Source organism: Phascolarctos cinereus, unplaced genomic scaffold (genome assembly GCF_003287225.1).
Source record: "Phascolarctos cinereus isolate Bilbo 61053 unplaced genomic scaffold, phaCin_HiC Scaffold_5;HRSCAF=322, whole genome shotgun sequence".
In the NCBI taxonomy this organism is placed as follows: Eukaryota; Metazoa; Chordata; class Mammalia; order Diprotodontia; family Phascolarctidae; genus Phascolarctos; species Phascolarctos cinereus.
Genome location: NW_027555958.1, coordinates 407,535,301 through 407,549,155, shown reverse-complemented (window position 1 = coordinate 407,549,155; position 13,855 = coordinate 407,535,301). Strand labels below are relative to the sequence as shown.

General features: G+C 42.4%; 1 protein-coding gene across 1 annotated transcript in view; it reads right to left on the bottom strand.

Annotated features, from left to right (window-relative positions):
• Window positions 1–10,530, bottom strand: part of ACBD6 (acyl-CoA binding domain containing 6) — a 226,752-nt gene extending 216,222 nt beyond the window's left edge. The window contains 3 exon segments of the mRNA XM_020984281.2: window positions 3,220–3,284; window positions 10,217–10,417; window positions 10,419–10,530. Coding sequence (XP_020839940.2) covers window positions 3,220–3,284; window positions 10,217–10,417; window positions 10,419–10,442 — 290 coding nt within the window. The 5' untranslated portion in view covers window positions 10,443–10,530.
• Window positions 10,531–13,855: the final 3,325 nt, after the last annotated feature.

Genomic DNA, 13,855 nt, shown 5'->3' with positions numbered 1-13,855 from the left:
TTGCCACTGAACCCAGATGTCTCTGGAGGAAAAAGTGAGGCTGGTGACTTTGCACAGCCCTCCCTCACTTAAATCCAATTCACTCGCAAGTCATGGCATCACCTTCCTGATGCCATGGTCCTTTTTAAGAAAGAAGGACAAACAACAACCTGTGAGTAGTATGGGCTGACCCACTGGGGAACCAACTGGCTAGTTCCAGTTGGGCAACGCAGCTCCTCCTCTCCTTTCCTCCTGCTCCTCCTCCACCCCATCCCTTCCCTCCTTCCTTTCCCTCTATCCACACAGGGTTATCATACCCTTAAGTGTAGGTGCTCTGCCCAAAGGAATGTAAATTTTGAGCACTGAAAACTGGCAAGATATCTTTGGGTTTACTGGCTAGATTCCTTTCTTAAGGACCACACCTTAAACCAGGCCTGTACAACTTAGGCTGGCCCATGGGCTCCTTGCAGCCCACCAAAGAATTTCAGGCAGCCCACAAAAAAATGTAGAGGATGTTAAAGAAAGTAAAGATGTAACAAGTACTTTGTCTATGCCCTGTTTAACCCCCCTTCCACTAGTCACTACTGTGCCATCTGTCACTTGGCCAGTGGGTTGCCACTTCAAACTCTCTCCTGTTTGTCACATGACCCACAGCAACCACCCATGGGCAGTCTGTCTCTAACCTGAGAGGAAGTATTTCATGATAAATAAAAATCTTAAGTAATAAGTGTAATTAATTGATATTAAATGAAACTTCCCCTTTTTTAAAATATGATTTATTTGCAAAATAGTTTAATCATTAATTATGATTGGAAAGTGAGACACTAAAATCCTATCTACAGGTTCAAGAAATTTAGCCTATTTTAATTTTGGCCCCTTCCACTGTCAAGTTGTGCAGGCCTTCCTGAAACCCAATTCACTCTGGCTCTCACAGATTGGCCAACAATGGATTCCAACCCAAGCCCTACTTAGTGGTCACTGTTTGGGCCCTGATTGGCTCAGAGTATATGTAAATAGCAATTGTTTCTTTTTGGCAAGAACCCTGAGGTCTTCACCTCCTAGAATGATTTTTTTTTTTAGCTAGGAAAAGAAGCCAAACATTGTGTCATTTCTTATCTAGCCTTAACCAATTGAATGGGAATTGCCTCAGTCAAACTAAGTCCTGGGAAAGACCTTAGCTGTCTCCCACTGCATCCTGGGCCATCTGCAGTCTTCCTGATACATAGCTTCCCACTGAACCTACATGTCTCTGGAGGAAAAAGTGAGGCTGGTGATTTTGTACAGCCCTGCCTCACTTAAATCCAATTCACTTGCAAATCATGGCATCACCTTCCTGATGTCATGGTCCTCTTTTGAGATGGAAGGACAAACAACAAAAGCTTTCTTTTAAACAATCCTCAACTTATCAATGTCCCTTCCTAAAATCTGGTGCCTAGAACTGAACACAATATTTCCAGATGTAGTCTGACCAAAGCATAGTGGGTCTATGACCTCCAGACACCTAGATGCTCTGCTTTTTTTAATGTGGTCTCAGACTGCATTAGTTTTCTTAGTTACTGTATCACATTAATGACCATATTATTCTACATCTAAGATCTCTAACATCTTAAAGTTGAGCCCGAAGAACAAAACATCTGAATTAAAGCAGAAATAAGATGGTGATTATGCCATACAATGTCTTTGGGAGGAAGAGAAGAGATTAAATCTCAGATCACTCTTCTCTCCAGCTGTAATGAAATGAAAAATTTCTGAGATAAAGTTTATGGATAATTAATAGCCAAGTTATTAATTAGGCTAGTAGATAATCAATAAATTGAGGTCAGTGGTTCCTCTTAGCAACCAAAAGACAACCCCGCCCAGAAGCCCTGAGGGTAGAATCAACTCTGATTAAGAAGCTACGAGGGGTTAGACATATTAATGAGGAGGTGAGCAAAAAGTCTTCCACTCCTCCTTCTGAGAATATGACCTGATCATGAGACTCAACCACCTCTAGCAATCTGGACAAAAAAATCCATCTCTACCCAGACCACTCTGGTTGGTTTTCCCCTTCTTAAACTGGGTCACCCTAAATTTCAATGGAACATTCCTAGGACAAGGTTTATCTCTTAAGTGCAAGAACTTGCCTAGACTGGACTCTGTTCTAAGGTCTTCTAGTTGGGTGGGATCACACCCAAGATTCAGAAGCAAGTACTCAGAGGATTTAGGCAATCTCCTCCATTAGTAATGTCCTTCTTAAGACTGGCTGAATAACCTACAGGGGCTGGTTTCTGAATGAGGAAATAGGAAGGGAAAACTTTAATCCTAATTTAATAGTTGATTATTAATATAAGAGAAAAATAATCATTTCTCTTACATCCCACCACTAATCAGAAAAATTTTTTAAAAGTAATTACAACATAAGGTAAACTGTGTCACACAAAGACATGTGTGCATAAAGTACTACAAGAGTTAAGGAGGAAAAGATGCTTAGAAGTATCTGTTGGCATTCCACAGAAGGGCTACTTACGGGGGCAGCTAGGTGGCACAGTGGATAGAGCAGCAGCCCTGATGTCAGGAGGACCTGAGTTCAAAGCTGGCCTCAGAACAAACACTTGACACTTACTAGCTATGTGACCCTGGGCAAGTCACTTAACCCCAATTGCCTAAAAAAGTTAAAAAAATATGAGAAAAGCTACTTATTACAGGTACTATGGAACTGGAAGAGTGTGAAGCCTGTGGAGACAGAAATAGGATAAGTACTGGGGGCAGCGAAAAGATACTGACAGTCTAGGTTTACTACCAACAAGATCACTAGCAGCAGTGTGAGTAGAGGGAAAGTAGCCAAGAAGATTTACCTTCCCTTCTTTCTTTCTTCCTTTTGTTCCTCCTGCTACAGAAGTCTCCATCCTACCTGACACTAGAACAAGATAAGAAAGGGATAGGAGAGGGAAAATCCTAAGCAGTAGTAAGAGAGAGGGAAAAACCAGTGTTTGTGACCCAACACCCAGCTGAGGCTAAGGGGAATATTCCTAGGTAAGGCACAGTAAATCAAAAACTGCCTATCTACCAAACTCACAGTACATAAGAACCTTAGATAAAAGCGGATTCTTTTAATCTCTCTACAAACTGTTTGAATGTCATTAGACCTGAGAGAGATTAATCCAAGAATAATACTCTAATCTGCGCATTACTTCTTAATTCCTATAGACCTAAAATATTTTTTAACAAGATCAAATAGAAATTCCAAGAATTCCGTCTTACCATTTCTGTTTCCCCTCAAAATCAAAGAAGCTTGGTTTAGGTGTATTACAATTTCCAACTTTGACCTAAAGGAAAAAAAATACCAATAACTTATTTACTTAAATACCTGAGAAACATTTTTCTCATTGCAAATGAATTATGCGTATTTAATTACTATAAGAAAATATCTGTTGTAACAGAAAAATTTAGTATTATTTCTAAAAGAAATAATCCTTTAAAAATCTTTAAACATAGAATATTCTGACTCTTTATAATTACTAAGTATAATACTACTACTATTAACATATAGGATAAATTCCAATGATAGACTTCTTTGTAGAAACCTTAATAACTAAATGTAGAAATAACATAAAATAATAGTAGCTATTATAAACCAAAAACCCCCCCCAAAATCTAAAATAACTTCAAATGCACCAGAAAACATAAAATATGTACCTGAGAATCTTGGGATAAGGTAGGACAAGAATAGGGCTACTACTGTAAGTGTAAGGGAGATATGAGCTCAAAAAAAAAAAAGAAAGAAAAAGGGTAGGATGTAAGTCTGGAAAGAATCTATGAGGCAGCTAGGTGGTGCAATGGATAGAGCACCAATCCTGGAGTCAGGAGGACCTGAGTTCAAATTTGGCCTCAGACACACGACACTTACTAGTTGTATAACACTGGGCAGGTCACTTCCTAGAATCTGACGTAGTAAGGGACACAGATTTCTCTTCTCCCAATGTTTTCAAGCACTATGGCTTTGTCAGTCTTATCAAAGAAGAAGGGAAACTAGGGCTGAATGGAGAATGAATAAATTAAATTTTACTTCAAGCTAACCACTTGGCTTAGAGCAATTTCAGAGGCCCTTCTAGCAAATCAAAATATCTGCCCATAACCTTACTTAAATTCCTTTAACAAAGGTAAAGGTTTTCCTTAGGAGAAAAGATAACATAAACATCTGAGGGAGGTAACACTAGGCATGACTGAGTCCCACTTATAGTATAATCAGTCCCTAGTATTGAGAAAAGAGAACTGGACTGGGTTACAGTCCCTTTTCTTCATGACTTCATTCTGTGACTTTTAGACAACTTGTTTTACTTTCCTGGCTTTAATTTTACTCCTTGTTTTGACATGGGAGCAAAAGGTCAGTGATCTATTTAACATAAAGAAGGGATCATCAGAAAATGGATCTCCAGGGATGGAGAGAAAATTTCAAGAGGAGACTACAGATGAACAAGGCACTCAGACTCTCTAATTTTGTCTAAGGCAAAGTCTTAGTTACCTTCAGCTGAGCTGGGACAAAAAGAAACTACACACATTTGAAATGTTGTACCAGCTCTACTTGACATGACTTATAAGATTTCACTGTTATGTTTTGTTTTGAAATAAAGATGACTTCTCATAAAAGAGCTTTATCCCCTAGATATCTGTTAATCCAGTTATCAAGTGATTTTAAACAAAACATATTCTGGAGACCAGTTTATTTTTAACTAGTATGTAGTATAACTATCAATACGATAATTTTCAATTTTGATGGCAAGTTTTGAATCCATAACCAACCTGAGAATCTTTCAAGTGAAAAAACATAAGTTTATTTATTTCCTTCTACTCTGTATACAAAATTATTCCCAGAAATATAAACTGTAGTGTTTTATTATCCCTACTTACAAATTAGCATAAAATGTCAATAACGCAGATTAAACTCAAAAGTGTATTGTACATATATTTTAGGGGGGAGAAAGCTGGTTATTAAACATTTACCAGCATATCCCTGATTACAGTCATACCTGAAAAATTGTCAATGCTGTCAATTTAGGAAAAAGAATAAAAATCACTAAATTAAGCAGATTAGATCGATGAGAATTTGTAGCAAAGGATGTGACAGCATGACAAAAAAAAGCAAAAAGGAGAGGTTGAACCTGCTTTTATATATAATAATGACATTACTAACACCAGTAACAGCAGGTGTTGCAAATTTTACATAATCACTGTTCTTCTGATTGGTTTACAACTCTCCTACTGCTTTGTCTGCTTCCCTACTCTCTTATTTAACAAGTCAAGCAGATAAAGAATGGTGGAAAAAAGTCCTGGACTTAGAATGAAAAAACCTGGGCTGAAGTTTTCCACTTGTGTGGACTTGTAGTAGCATCCTTCCTCCCAGACTCAATCCCCTCAAAAAAATAAAAGTTATTGTAAGGAAAATACTTTGTTAAATAGTATAATGATTACTATTACCACCTTCTACTCAAGGATCCCTGATCGTCAGTGTCAATATTTAAAGCAGGGCACAGCCCCTTCAAACCTAAGTAAAACTTTTGCCAGTTACTGGGCCCTCAAAATTCATCACCCTGGAGAAAACCTGGTGAGGAGCCTCCCAAACTTAGCTATGCTGGTTCTTCATCACCAGACCAGTACTGTATTTAAAGTATTTCCAGTTGGACAAACCTGCAAGAGTGTGAACTTTACTAGCATTTTGAAACTTGGGTTTCAAAAAACCATTACCTTTAATCAAAGTAGGAGTTTAGTGGAAGCAACTATTATTATTACTGACTTTAACTCTTATTGCCATTGACTTTTTAGGAGTAAACTTTTTAAAGCGTGACAGTAAAGCTTAAAGTCCAATTTATTAGAACTTGTAACACTATTTTTGTTAGTATGTAAAATCCTTGTCATCAAGTCTTATCGTATATGGTTTTCAATGGAGAGATTTGAGGATACGTCTATCTTTGACCCCAGTAGTCACGGAAAAAGTGATGTTAATGAGCAAATGAGTTTGTTTCTTTTCCGTATATTTGACCTTCATTTTTAAAACTATAGTATTAGAAGCCTCTGATAGCTAAATAGAGTTGGTGAAAAGGAGTTAGTAAATCATGATGCTTCAGAACATGGTGACTTTTTCCAGAAGAGTTGTATTTGAGACGTCTATCTCCTGAACAGTCTTATGAAGTTGAGTAAACCAGCCTATCAGGGTAGCTAGTATTTATATACTATACATGATATGTCATATACATCTGATGTAGGTACACAAAACACTTTACGTGTCATCTTATCTGATCCTCACAACTCTGTAAGAAGGGGTACTGTTGTCCCATTTACATTTGAGAAAACTGAGGCATAGAGAGGTTACATGACTTGCCCAGGATCTCAATTATCTGAAGATTCAAACTCAAGTCTTCCTGACTACAAATCCAACATTATCCACTGAGACACACCATGTGACTTGCCAATTTCTATTTTAATAGATGCCAGGAATCAATTTCCCAGCGGTTCACAGGATCATAGATTTAGAGTTAGAAGAGAGCTTAGAAACCCTCACTTTACAAATGAGAAACTAAGTCCCAGAGACATTCAATGTCTCAAGGTCACCTAGCTAGCAGTAAGTAGCATGCCTGAGATTTAAACTAAGCTCTAAACCCAGAGCTCTTTGCACCGGAAAATACTGCCTCCTAAACAAAGTGGTTTAAAACAAAATAAAGACACTTATGCTATTTTTACATGTACTAATTGTGGAAAAAATAAGTTTTATTCTATTTTGGCTGAACCCTTTCAGAGACAGATTAAGAACAATTTCACAAAGTGACAATGAGAACTTCCTGTCACTCAAGTGAGCTCTGCTTAAAGCAACGTCCAACTAACAGTCATAATGAAACAAATAAGGAAATATAGCAACAAAAAAGACAAAACACAGTTTTCAGCTATGATTTTGTAATAACAAAAGGCAATGGGGTTACTGTCCACAATGAGTTGGAAAGATGTGGTCAGTGTTTGGAAGGGGCTTCAGTAGCTGGCTCCGATTAAAAACTGTTGAGAAGGGAAATGGACCACTTCTCTAGGCAGTTGATTCCACTTGGGTACAACTTGGTCAAGAAATTTTCCTATCAAGACTAACTTTGGGTCTTTGGAATTTCTATACATTGCTCCTGATTCTGTCCTCCAAGGCCACACAGAACAAATCAAATCCCTCTTCTACATGTGGAAGCAAAACTTTTTTACTAAAACTGAAATCTTACAGAATATTTTTCTCTAATGCCTTTTCCAGACCCCTGGGAAAAAGCTCCTTGGAAAGATGGTTGATAGGTTCAAGGCAAAAAGACCTTTCTTAAGGAAATGGATTAAGGTGATAGTCAAATTTAATTCTTCTCTCGTTCAAGTTCAATTTCCACTCCCATCTACCAGAAGTAATTGGCTCTAGGTCCCACCCTTTTCCATTAGGAAAAGGATAAAGTTACTGATAAAAAAAAAAGGGGGGTTCCTTTGTTTAATTCCACGAATAAGGGCAGTGATCTAGGCAGAATGGCATAGAGAAAATTAGTGCCTATGGCCACATTATCTGTAGATCTAAAATCCTATCAATGTATAGGATATCACTATATATGCTCTTCATATATGCTGAAAGGTCATATGCTTCTAGAGTGATTAATTTACAGGCTTTGGAGTACGTCTATACAAGACCCTAACAAAAATTCCTGAAATGATATGAAAACAATGAGACAGAAGAATGGGTGCTTTTTCCATTATGTGCATTAGAAATCAAAGGACCTGGATTTGAATCCTGGCTCTGCTACTTATGTGACTTACAGCAAGTCACTCAACTTTAGCTTCCTTATTTGGAAAAATGAGGATTATACTACATGAACTCTTGGGTCTCTTCCACTCTGAAGTCCTCTGATCTTATAACAAGGAAACTGAGGCATACTAAGTTAGTGACAGAAGGCATTGATGGTATACTGCTAAGACAAAAACTTACTGGTAGCGACAGTGAAGACTTCTAAAGAGCAAGATAAATTCCTGGTCTTTCTATCATTATTTACTTTTACAGAAAAGCAGCTATATTTACACTGTCTAGAATGATGTGCAGCTGCACCTGCTTCATTCCACTTTGAAGGAAGCTGGAGAAGCCAGGAGGCTGAAATGAGGAGGGAGAGCATTCCAGGCATAGGGCATTGCCAGAGGAACTAATGGAAGCCAAAGGATAAGAGTGTTTTCTTTGCTGAACAGCCAGAAAGCCACATTAAACTGGACAAACCTTGGAGATAATTTAATTCAAACACTTCATTTGAGAAATGAGGAAACTGAGGCCCAAAAAGTTTGATTTGTCCATAGTCACACATAATGGTCAGAATTTAGGTTGCCAAATATCCAGTTCAGTGTTCTTCCTATTATACCATGACGTAGGAGCACGTCTGAATTTGTTAGCATATCCTGTAGTCCCAACTAAAATCCTACCTTCCACAGGAAGCCTCTCCCAGCCCCTCTTAATTCTAGTGCCTCCCCTCTGTTAATTATTTCCTATTTATCCTGCACATAGCTTGTTTGTACACATTTCCTTGTTGTCTCCCCCATTAGTTTGTAAGCTCCTTGAGGGCAGGGACTGTCTCTTGCCTCTGTGTATCTCCAGAGCTTACTGAAGTGCCTGGCACACAGTAGCTGCTTAATAAATGCTTATTGACTGACTGTATGTCTCCTCCCAGTGCCTCAGTTTTCTTATCTGTAAATTGGGAAGCCTATATTAGATGATCTCAAATTCTTTTCTGGTTCGGAAATGTCTAATTCTAACAGGAAACCACGGTCAGTCAAAACAGAAGTGTAAGATAGACAAACATTGAAAAATACAACAAAAATAGTAGTAATCCTTTATTTGGTCCAGCATTTTTCCTGTTTATTGCAATAGAACTATTATTCTCTCACAATCTCAAAGCTCTTCATTTACAATTACCACATTAACTATTCATGATACTCTTGTCCAAGCAAGACAGTTAGAACCTTTATGATCACCCCTACCACACAGATGAAAGAACTAAGGCTTGGAGAGCTTTAAGTATTATACTCAAGGTCAGCTAGGTGGCAAAGTGGATAGTCAGAAGACCAGAGCCCTTTCCAGTCCACCCTAAAGCTGGTGCCTTCCCTTGGCCAATTATCTTCAATTTAACCTGTCTATATGTCTGAATGCACACAGTTGTTTGCATGTTGCCTCTCCCATTAAACTATAGGCTCCCAGTGGGCAGGGGCTGTCTTTTGCCCCTCTTTATATGCCCAAAACTTGACCCAGTACTTAGCACAAAGGAAGTACTTAAATGTTTACTGAATTTACTAACAGGTAAAATCCTGCCTCAGACACAGCTGATAGAGGTCTAGGCCTGGAGATGTAAAACCTGAATTCAAATACCATGAGTTCACTCAGTAGGTGTGCGACTGGGCACATCACTTCACCTCTCTTTGCCTGTTTCCTCATATATAAAATGAGGATCATAATAGCCCAGGGGTGTATGAGGATCAATGAGATAATCACTATAAAGGGCTTAGCATAGTGCCCAGCACTTAATAAGTGCTATATAATGTTGGGTGTCGCTATTATTATTTTTATTAATTATTATTATTACTAGCTGTGTGAACCTAGGCAAGTCACTTAACTTCTATTTACCTCAGTTTTCTCATCTATAAAATGGAGACCTCCCAGGGTTGTTTGGAGGATCAAAAGAGATAACATTTGTAAAACACATTTTGCAATCCTTAAAGTATTATGTTATGTAAATGCTATTACTATTATTCAGTTGACCATTGAAGGAGGGGGCACAATGGTCTAGTCTCCAACTCCAACCTCTAAAGAAGTCAAGGCCATACATAGGCAGGTATGTAGATAGGTGGATAGATAGAAATTGGTCAGATGTGGACAGGTAAATAAGTCAGATACGTAGGCAGGTGATAGGCAGACTGGTGGGTGGAGAGGGCAGAAGAGAGAGCCCAAAAGAGACTGACAGAGAGTCAGAAAAATCAGCAGGTAGGTAAACAGTTGACAGACAGATTGGAACTAGATAAATGTTAATGGGTAGGTACAGAGACATATCAGTAGACAGACAGAGAGACAGATCAGTAGGTTGGCAGAGTGATGCAGACGTGTGTGTGTGTAGCGTTGCCCGCTGGGGGGGCAGGGGGCGTTCTCTCTCCCTGACCCTGACCTTGACCCTGTGCCTGAGCCCCTTCTCCTCCGCTGCGCGCCCGCCCGGCGTCGTGAAGTTACCTGCTTGTACCTGGCGTACAGGTAGAGGAGCTGCTCCCTGCTGGCCACCTGGACCAGGCCCTGCAGGTGAGCCGCCGCCTTCTCAAAGAGCTCCGCCAGGCTCTTGGGCGCCTCGCCCTCGGGGCCGGCCGGGGAGTCCCCCACGTCCCCAGACTCGTCCCCCGAGCTCAGTTCTCCGCCGCTGTCGCCGGTCGTGGCCCCCCGGGGCCGGGTAGGGGGAAGCCATGGCCCCCGGGCCCGCTCGGGACGGGCCGCCCAGGTCGGCCCGCTGCTGGTCGGGTCCGCTCCGCCTCCCGGCGCCCCCCCCGCGCTCGCTCCCCTCCCTCGGGTCTCTCTTGTAACTGTCCCCGGGGGCGCCTGAGGTGAAGCGGAGGCCGGGGGACGCTGGTGCCCACCCTCGCTCGCTCGCTCCCGGGCCCGGTTCTTCCCGCTCTGGCCAGAAGGAAGTTCGCAAACCTCCGGGGTCCGATCTCTCCTACGGCGGGAGGAAGGGGCGGGGGCGAGGGGCGCGGAGGAAGCGAGGGCGCGCTCGGGAGCCGACGGGGACGAGCGCTGGGCGCGAACGCGGAGGAGGCGTATGGGACTGGGGGAGGAGGAGGAGGAGGAGGGGGGAGGGGTGAGAGCAACGCACGAGGAGGCGCGGCTCGAGAGCTGGGGTTGGACCTCCTCGGCGCCTGTAGTGGCTGTCCGGGTGGGCTCGGTTCACCACCCTTCCACAGGCGGGACCGAGATGGAGACCTCCCTTTCCAGAGGAAAGGGATGACTGGGAGGTTGGGGGAAGGGGTGTAACGGGCGCGATTTTGGCCTCGTGGTTTGGAGCGACCCTGCCCCCGCCCCACCCCTCTCAGTGGATGGATGGGAACGAGGCTGGCAAGGTAGCGGTGCAGCGGCCTCAGTGGTGCCGGGGAAAACGCCTAATTGGGGAAGAAGGTTCCGCCTGCCTCTGTGGCCCCCTCGTGACCCCGCCCCCTGCACGTGGTGCCTGGGGCTGGAGACCCGGCCAGAGCGAGGCTGCCTCCCGGAGCTGGGGACTGGGGCCGACTTATTCCCGGGATGGCCTGGGGTCTCTTTCTGTAGCATGCACCCACCTCCCCTCCTTGCTGAAGGGCTTTGAAGGGTTCTCTGACCCCCCTGCTGCCGCAGCCGTAGCGACAGGATCGTTACTATTAACGCCGCTCTGATCTTTGCCTGGGACGAGGCAGTGGCCTCATTTTTCTCTTTGGTAAAATGAACGTGTTGAAGGAGCTGATTTTTTAAAGGCTTATTGACTTGACTTTGAGCTCTCTTCCAGCTCTTTCTGTGATTTATTGACCACCTCCGGTCCACCTTTTGTATTGTAATGCAGTGCAATACATTAAACAGGTACTGTGCTAAGCGATGGGGATACAAAAAGAGGCAAAAGACCACCCCTGCTCTCCTGGAGCTTACAGTCTAAGATGCCATGCAAACACATACATGCAAAGTAAGCTCTATACAGGTTAAATGGGAAATCATTCAAAGAAGGTGTTTAGAGTTCAGAAAGCTTCCTGTAGAAGGTGGGATTTTAGTTGGGAAATAGAGCATATCTTTACCCCTGAACCGCTTTTTTGGGCCATCTCAGCATTCCCGTCACAGGCCTCCCTAGATCATTTTCATTATCACCATCAGAATTTACTGAACAGAGGGGAGGAACCGCCACCAACATCCTACTCTAACTGAAAGGTGATGTCAGCCGAGCACTGGTTCTGCCAAGCAGGAGTACCAGCCCAGGCACAAACTGTTCCCAACCCTTGCAGACTGACCCCGCTAAAGACTCTCATCAACAAGCCTGACACCAAGTGGCCAGTTTTCAGTCACAGTAATTCATGAAACCATCAATTAAGGCTTGGGTGAATTGTTGAAGCTGATGTGGCATGGTAATGGATGTTGTAAAGAGATATATCTTTTAACCTCTAGAAGCTCACAGTATGACGTTGGGGATATGATCCAATTGAGATTGGGCCTTTAATGTATGAGTGTAGAGCACAACCTCGTACATGTTTTCTCATCTTGTATGACTCTTATACAATTTCTTCCATAAATTCTCCATAGGAAATCATAGAATCACAAATTTAGAGCTAGAAAGGAACTTTGAGGCCATACACTCCAAAACTCATTTTACAGATGAGCAAATGGGGATAGAGGTTAAGTAATTTGCGTAAGTTCTGTGAACAGAGGGGAGGAACCGCCACCAACATCCTACTCTAACTGTTAGATAGGTTGGAGCTTCACTTCTTTACAGGGAAGCTGGACAATGGAGATACACAACAACCAGCCAATCAGAAGGATTTCTGAAGCCCAGAGCTGCTTGACATACCAGTGATTCTTTGTGAGTGAGCTCATAGCCAAATTTGGAGATACCTGTAGCTGCCAGAAACCAGAGAACCAGCCTTGACCAGCTCAAGGGCAACCATGGTTTTCACCCCACCACCGTGTGCAAGATCCCCAGTGGCTGCAGCCTCAAAATTTTCAACAACCAGGAGTTTGCCCAGCTGTTGGCCCAGTCAGTCAACCATGGCTTCGAGACAGTCTATGAGCTCACAAAGATGTGCACGATCCGGATGAGCTTCGTGAAGGGCTGGGGAGCAGAATACCACCGGCAGGATGTAACCAGTACTCCCTGCTGAATGAGATCCATCTGCATGGTCCTCTACAGTAGTTGGATAAAGTTCTTACTTAGATGGGCTCACCTCATAATCCCATTTCATCTGTGTCATAAATGCCCCCCTTTACTCCATCCCACCCCTCATCCCCTGGATTCTGCCTCTTTTGGAACTCTTGAGCCTTGCATGTACTTGAAGGATGTATGAGTCAGATACATTGACAAACTGACAACAGGCTGAAAAGGAGCCTTGGTAATACTTGACCTCTGTGACCAACTGTTGGATTCAAAAACTAAAACCGTTGTAACTACTGTCAGTATCAAGAACTCATTTTGTTTACATTGTAACATTCTTTTATAAAGTTGACTGGATACAGTTCTTTCAGCGGGGTTTTGTGTATCGCTCAAGAAGAAATGGCCAAATGAGGGACAATTCGTCTGAGGGACAAGTGTTCCTAAGAGATCCTTTTGTATTTGGCACTTTCAAGGGCATCGTTTGGCAGGTGTTTAGCAGTAAGCCGTTAGTCTCTCTGAAGTGTGTTTTTTATCCAGTTGGGAGCCCATGATGAAAGTCTCCTTTTTTATGGGCTTTTCACAATATTTTTTTTTAAACCTATTTGTTTAGTAAGAGTTCCTGGGTTGTTCTTTTTTTAACGTCTCATGAAAACAGTACAACAAGTACATTGCTTGCCCGTGTGTTCACCAAGTTCAGGCCCTTCATGTTGTACCGAGAAATCAGTGAGCGAGACCCAGACGTAATTTAAAATGTAGATTTATTAGTGCGGGCTACAAGGGGTATGCACATCCAAACCAAGCAGCCCCGATCAGGGGTGAGCTAGGGTTCATATGGAAGAGAGCATGGGAAAGAAATGCCAGGAACACTGATGAGGTAATCCAAAGATGCAGGTGTCTTTGGGGCTATGGAGGGGAAAGTACAGGGAGTATACTGGACGGGGAGGGGGATGGATCTTTGGAGTCTGGCAGGAGGAAGAGTTCTTGGGCTGGTCAAGGACACCCCT